The sequence below is a fragment of the Phalaenopsis equestris genome, unplaced genomic scaffold, assembly GCF_001263595.1.
Source record: "Phalaenopsis equestris unplaced genomic scaffold, ASM126359v1 Scaffold231556, whole genome shotgun sequence".
Lineage (NCBI taxonomy): Eukaryota > Viridiplantae > Streptophyta > Magnoliopsida > Asparagales > Orchidaceae > Phalaenopsis > Phalaenopsis equestris.
Window position 1 is genome coordinate 81,497 of NW_018249526.1, and position 8,269 is coordinate 89,765.

An 8,269-nucleotide genomic window follows, 5' to 3' on the forward strand; every position below is an offset into this window, starting at 1 on the left:
TTCCTCGTGATTTTTGTTGTATTTTTTTTTTAGTTGAAATAATATTCCCTATGGGGTTTATTAAAAAATGTGTTTATTCAAATGTCCTTCCATATGCCCTAACTTCTTTTCAACCACATAAAGGCTGCATTTCATTTTACTTCATTGCAAGCTTTCATGGCCATCAAATCACAGTTTCACACCACCAAAGTCCAGCGATTTGTTGTTGTATCTGGTGAGCTTCCCTTATTACTTATAAACTGTCATATCCACTAGCCAAATTCATAATAGCAACACTCATCAATTTCTGAAGTCTAAGATAAAAAGATAAGAAAGTTATGCATCAAAAACGAGATCAACTTACACTATATGTTTCGGTCAATCATCCTCAGACTAGGAAGACAAAATAGCTATATAACCCATATCATAAAACAATACTGGCTGAAAGAATATTTTTTGGCATTTAATTTTATCGCAACATAAATTATTCATCAAGTATAACTACAACTCTCACTTTGATTTGACAATGTCACTGATAAATCTTTCGCTCCATGGACATGTCCATGATACAAAGTCAACATATTCTCAACGGACGCTAAAAAAATACATAATCTACCATACAATCGTTTAACACTCCCTAATATTTTTTCATTATCATGGCTGCCCAAGTCCGAACAACAAAATTATATTTCGGTAATAAATGCTAGAAAAATTTAAAAACCCATCCTTTTCATTTTCGAACCAGTCATGAGCAGCAACCCAAAGAAAAACACTATGACAATAACAGTAACAAAAATGATAACAATAAATGTAATAATGATGATGATGCAATAACAATAGTTTCAAAGTTAAAAGGATCATTATATTTAAATGTGCGAGGTACTTGGATTGATTCTTACAAGAACACTTACGAAGAGTATTTTTGATGTAGCAACGGACTGATAGCATTATGAAGTATTAGCCCTTACGTTGTTGAGGCTTCGGCCATCTCCTGTTCCACAGTGGCAGGAAAAACTGGGTAATACCTATAGTGAAGCTCACCAACATCATCACCAGAAAGCTTCTTCCAACCATCAGGCCCGACATAATAAACTGGAACAAAAGGAACAATAAATAGAAATGAAATGGATTCCATCCATACGGAACACAAGTTTAGGGCTGTGAACAACAAAAAACACTTGAACCAAGATTTTGAGCCGGATCAAAAACATGAACAATTTGGCTCTGTTAGGTTTTATCTGGCTTCAGTTCATAATTTACCAACTGAGTGAATCAGGATTGATTGATACAGGTTCTCAGGATTGTTGGGAAAGATGATTAAACTGCCGAAACTGATTCGAGGAATTCAAAGCAAAATTTTGAACAAAAGCACTGAAGGTATGAAAATCACATAAAACACAAAAACACAATCTAATGTGGAAAAACCAGAGAACATGAAAACTTTACGGAGTCACACAACACTAAGAAATCCCCTTTGAAGAAATTGAAAAGAATTGTACAAATTACACCACAGTCAAGCATCTCCAAACTTTAGAACACTTCAGGACACTCATCTCCTCTTCTTAGCACAAGATAAATCACCCATAAATTCCAACCTGCAAAACTAAAATTTTAATCGAAGAATGACTTAAATTCAGTTACTTGTACTTGGATGTCGTGATATGGCAATGCAGTGCTCCAAGGGGCGTTGTAGTGTTGCGTTCTCCGGTTATGAATCCAGACTGGATATTGCGGCACTGTTTGTCTCTACATTGGGCCACTGCGTTTGGGCGTGCAGCGCTCCCCCTCCAAGCATTGGATTGTCTGCTCTCAGGTTCTGAACCCTAAACTGGGCAGTGATGTCTTCTTCTGAGGGTTGTGGCATTAAGTAGAGAAAAAAAAATTTAATGTAGCGCCCCCAAACCCAATATTGGGGAGACACCCCCATACACTCCCCCCAACTCACAATCAAACTTGATTGGCGAAGCAGAGAGCTCTAAGTGAACAATTGATCAACAAAATCAGACTGTAAATAATAACAATCTCCCACTCAGAGATTGATTGCAATCAATCACACTCAACTTCTTCATAATTATGAATTGCAATGTCACTCATTCTTGTATTAACCAATATGAACTCCAATTGAAACTAGACATAGCTTCAGTTACTCAGCTGTCAAGGCCTTAGTCAATATGTCTACAGGAGTTTGAGTTGTGTGTATCTTCTTCAAAGATAAATGACCATCTTCCAAGCGGGAACGAATAAAATGATACTTTAGATGAATGTGTTTTGTCCTGACATGAAATACAATGTTCTTTACTAGACGAATGACACTTACACTGCTACTATGAAGCTTTCTATTCCCTTGCTCCTTGCAAAGTTTTGTCATAAAGCACTATAGTCAATCATTTCCTTGCAAGCCTTAGTGATGACAATATACTCAGTTTTTGTAGTTGATAGAGCAACAATCTTTTGTAATCTAGAAACCCAACTCACAATTGTGTTTCCCAAAGTGAAGTTATAATATTTTGTACTTTTTCTACAATCAATATCTCCTACAAGATATGAATCTACGTATCCTTATAATTTAATCCATACACTTCTAAAAGAAAATATTTTGTTAATTATCTCTCAAGTATCTGAGAATATATTCCACTGCCTCTCAATAATATTTGACTGGATCAATCATGTACTAACTGATCACGCCATGTGCAATATTTGAAATTGTACATAGCATCACATGTATCAAATTTTTAATCACTGAAGCATACGGAGTTCTTCTCAATTGTGTTTATTCTAATCCAAACATAGGCAATTATTCCTTAAATAGTTTAAAATGACTAGCTAAAAGGGTGCAAATTAATCTTGTCTTACATTTATTAAATTTGTGCAGGACCTTGGTATATTCTGCATAAGGCAGCTTCAATGTATTTGTACTCCTATAAGTATTGATTCTTATACCAAGATTTTTTTATAGGATCTAAATCCTTCAGTTCAAACTCCCTTGATACATGCTCCTTCAAGTCACAAATCTTCTTCATATCGGACATTGCAATCAATATATCATCCATAAGGGTGTCAATTTTGGTCAACAAATAGGGTTTGGGTCCGACTAGAAACTAACCGGACTCGAGTAGGTCCGACCTAAATATAATACAGGTAGAAAATCCCAACGTAAAATAGTTCTGCTTTCAACTTGCCAACCTGAACCCAAACAGTATAATTTGTTTAACAAAAGGAATAACAACTATTCAGGTTAAAATCAGGTAAATTTCAAATTTGAGTCAATTTCAGGTCAATTACGAGTTGGCAGGTCAATTTCGAATCAATTTAGGGTTGGTGGGTCATTTTTAGGTGGGTGATTCAACCCAAACCCGACTCAAAAAATTAAACAAGGATATTTAAATCCAACCCGACCCAAACATTATTCGGGTCAACACGATCCCAAATTTTTTTAGTCGGGCTTGGGTCGAGTTGAAGTGTCAGGCCAATTTTTGACACCCCTAATTATCCACATATAATAGAAGAACAATCCCACAAATATCAAAATATTTAATGAAGCAACGATGAACTGATTGATATTTTGTGTACCCACTGTCTGACATAAATATGTCAAACCACCTATATAAATATTTTTTTGTCAACTTCAAACCATAAAACTCATCTTCAATTTGTAGAGTATATTTTCTTTTCTTGAAACTTCAAACCATATACAGTTCTTCTAAATCACATGAAAGAAGGTTATTTTCACATCCATCTGCTCCAGACGTATATCTTTCACTGCTACTAGGCTCAACAAAACTCTGATAGTTGTCATCTTCACTATAGAAAAAAATATCTCAATGTGGTCAACTCTTTCTTTTTGAAGAAGTCCTTTCACAACAAGACTGATTTTGTAGCGCTTCCTAACATTTGATTCTCCTTTCAACCAACAAACCCACTTATTGTGCAGTGCATTTTTTAATATGAAAGTTCTGCTAATTCCCATATATGATTTGACATTTGTAAATGCATCTTATTGTCCATGGAAAACTCCAAATCGTTTGATTCACAACATAAATGACCCCATTATAGTATTGGTTCACCACTATCAGTCGGCAATATATAGAGAATACATTTTCGTCGATCATGAGATTCAACTGGGCCTCATGATTTCTGTAATAGGTGTCTTCTGAGGAACTACTTTTGCTTCATCAAATTACACATTTCTTTTCTCCATCTTCCAGAACACTACTGTCTTATATTTCAACATACTTGGAGAGGTCTTCAAAAGTAACTAGTGGAAGATCCTGCATTCTATTTCTGTCATTTTACATTTTCATTTCATTGAATGTGACATCTCTATTTTTAATGAATTTCTGATTCTAATTATTGTGGAATTTTAAATCAAATTCATTTGAGTCATTTTTATTGAAAATGCAACATATTTTGAATCAAGCTTACTTTTGAATCTTGCATCAACATGAACATATATGATGAACAACCAAATAGTTTCAAGTGAGATAGATTTATCTCCTTTCACTCCAAACTTCTTTAAGGAAAAATATTCATTGAAAGTTGTTGATAAAATACAATTTAACAGGTAAACTACTTCGTTCACTGCTTCTACCCACTAATTTAACAAGCCTACATGCAACCTCATACTTCTGACAAGCTCTCTGATAGTTCAATTCATGCGCTCAACAACATCATTTTATTGTGGTGTCCTTGAAACAGTAAACTCATGTCTGATTCATTTTGAAGCACAATAACTCCAGAACATCTAAATCATGATACTCGCCACCATTATCTGATTTGACACTTCAACTTCAAACCTGTCTCATTATTAACCATGGCTTTCTACTTTTTAAATACATCATAAACATCATATTTATATTTTAAGAAATACACGCATACCTTTCAGGTGTGACCAATAAAAATGACAAAATATAAAGAATTTTCAATAGATTGAACTAAAGTATGATCACATATATTAGTATGCACTAACACCAGTATTTTATACTATAATTTTAACCCACTTCTAGAAAATTAACATTCTTTAGCTTGTCATAAACAAAATATTCACAAAAATCTAAATTTATAGGCATTATAGTAACGGGACGTTTTGTTTGCTGAAAATGAAATGCAATATAAAAGTTTGCAGAGTAATAAGATTACAGTATATTTGAAATACTTTAGAGTTATTTTATTCATTGTAAAATAAACGTAGGATTTTATATTTTTTTGTTTGGTTTAAATTAGATTGAAAATAATGTATTTACTTGGGCAAAAGGAGGCAGACGGTTGTGTCGGACGGTGGGCAGCAGACAGTGGGCAGCAGACGGAAGGGGGTGGGCGGTCGTTGCAAGCGGTGGGCGGCCGTTGCAAGCGGTGGGTAGCGGGAGGCAGCAGCAAGGGCGGGAGGCCGAGGAAGCCAGCATCGAGTCGCTACAGGCAGCAACTGGCGAAGGTGGGATGCGATTGTGGGCAACAACAATGGGCTGCGGTAGACAGCAACAACGGACGAAGGCGAGCTACGATGGGCGTAAGCGAACGCATGTAGCAAAGTGTTGTGACGGAGGCAACGAAGGAGTGGCAAGTGGCAAGGGCTGACAGCAGCGAGCAGCGACAGCAGGCAATTGCTGCAGTGGGTAGCGGGCCTATAAAATTTTACATGAAAAATGTAATTCAAATTCGCCCAAATCAGCCGAATTCTCAATTTAGCCAAAATGAACTATAGTGTAAACTTCAATCTCTTCAAAATTTATATTATATTCATAAATTTCATATCAAAAATTTAATTTTCTCAAATTCCTATAAAAGAATTACAGTACGCTACTAATTCACTCAACTAGTTAGTCCCCAAGAAGTTAATTTTTAGAAATAAAAGACATCATGCATTTCTCACTCATATGGCCAAGTGTGTGGTGTCAGAGATCTGTATCAATCTTTGTTCCAACAACTCCATTGGATTCAAACCTCTCATTAACTAGATAAATGATGTCTTCAATGTTGCATTTGAGTCATCAACATAAATGACCTTATCATGGAACTCTGATTCACTACTATCAGTCAGCAATATATAATACAATTAAGGAGAATACCCCTGTCTCAATCGTAAGATTCTACTGGACCTCCTGACTTGAGTAACAGGTGTCTAAGGAACTTCTTTTTCTTAATTGGATTGAGCACATTTCATTTTTACATATTCCCGATAATTAATGTCTTCTATCTCGACACACTTAGAGAGGTCTTCTAAAATAACTGGTGGATGATCCTGCATTCTATTTCTATCATTGTACATCTCCAATTCATTTTCTAATAATCACTGAATTTATACCAAATTCATCTGAGTCATTTCTAATGAAAATGCATTTGACATATTTTGAATTAAGCTTATATCTGGATCCTGCATCAACATAAATATATATATATGAGGAACAACCAAATACTTTCAATTGAGATAGATTTCCTCTTTATCACTACAAGCTTCTTTAAGTAAGCCTTAATTCAAAGGTACCAATAATTTATTAAATAAACTACACTATTCACTACTACCCAAAAGTGTTTTTGGCAAGCCTGCATGCAACCTCATATTTCTTGCATGCTCTGCGAAAGTTTTATTCATGTGCTCAGCAACACCATTTTATTGTTATGTCTTTGAAACAGTAAACCCATGTCTAATTTATTTTGAAGCATAAAAAATTCTAAACATCTAATACCGATACTCACCAATATTATCTAATCCGAGACACTTCAACTTCAAACTTGTCTCATTCTTAACAATGGCTTTCCACTTCTTAAATACATCAAACATTATTTTTATATTTTAAGAAATACATGCATACCTTCCTCATGTGAACATCAATGAAAATGACAATATAGAGAACTCTTAATGGACTAAACTGGAGTTATCAGGATGCACTAACGCCAATAATTTAGACTACAACTTTGACCCACTTCTAGAAAAATTAATACTCTTACTTGCTATAAACACAATCATCACAAAAATCTAAATTTATAGGCTCTATGCTTAAAAGTTTATTTTTAAAAAGAAATGACTTCATAGAATTTTCACTCAAAAGGACAATAATGCAGTGCCTGTGACCTTACATTAAACTTTGTTCCAACAGCTCCAATGGATTCAGAGATCTCATTTATTAAATCAATGGTGCCTTCAATGTTGTCTCGAGCCGTCATCATTACACCTTTAGTCACCTTTCACGAAACAACTATGAAAGTGGTCAAATACCCCAACTTTCAAGCTGACTCAGAAATCAAATTTCTTTTTCAATGCGGAAAATGTTTAACTTCATTCAGTTTTCAGACTAATCAATTAGCAACTTGATATTATCATCATATTTTTAATAATATTGCAATTCTTATTATCTCCTAAATACACTTTCCATAGATTATTTTGAGTATAGTTTTTAAATACTTCTTTATTGGGGCTAGCATGGAAAGAAGAACCTGAATCTGCAACCCATGATTCAATAGTATGTAGGGATAAAACAAGTCACCTTAAATTTCATCTACGAAGATATTTGTAGTAAGTTTTCTACCTGAACCTCAACCAATCTTCTTCGGAGTTTTGCAGACTTTCCTAAGGTGATATTCCCACATTTCTGGCATTCATCTCTATTTTTTCCTTTCCCTAACCTGGACTTAGAATTTTCTTTGTCTGTGTTTATATCCAAATTCTTTCCACTAATATTAACATTCAAAGCAGAATTTAAAGTTTCACTACTCGCCATGTTGCAAACTTATTCATTCAGCACTAATCTCACAATATCATTAAAGTTCAACTTCATATTTTCTGAAGAGTTACCCACCAGTCCATCCCAACTATCTGGCAATGAACATAAGAGTAACAATATTCTAAAATCATTATCAAACTTGATGCCAACGAAACACAATTAGTTTGTTAAGTTATTTAAGTGTTCAACCATTAAACTATCAAGAGATGAATGCCAGAAATGCGGGTCAAAGTTGAACACAACTGTCTTATATTTTAAGAAACAAAAATTTTAATTGAAAAATGGCTAAAATATGGTTACTAGCGTCGGGGAGCTGTAATGTCACATTCTACTGGTTCTGAATCTAGACTGGTTGTTGTGGCATTGCTAATCTCGGGCTTACCAATCTCGATGTTGAGATTTTGTATCTTGGCACTCTCTGGGAGCTAGAGCGTGGAGCTAGATCGTCGTTCTTTTGGGTTCTGAAATCTAGACTAAGCAATGCGGGGCCATCTTATGGAGGATGGGTATAGAAAAAAATTCGGGGGCAGGGCCCCCAAACCCCAATACAAGGGGACCCCCACCATCATTCCACA

The 8,269-nt window shown here is 34.9% G+C and overlaps 1 protein-coding gene across 1 annotated transcript in view; it reads right to left on the reverse strand.

Moving 5' to 3' along the window:
* Positions 1-805: 805 nt before the first annotated feature.
* LOC110038137 (proteasome subunit beta type-5-like) overlaps positions 806-8,269 on the reverse strand; it is a 23,857-nt gene continuing 16,393 nt past the window's right edge. The window contains exon 7 of the mRNA XM_020742908.1: positions 806-1,071. Coding sequence (XP_020598567.1) covers positions 944-1,071 — 128 coding nt within the window. The 3' untranslated portion in view covers positions 806-943. The remainder of the gene's footprint in view (positions 1,072-8,269) is intronic.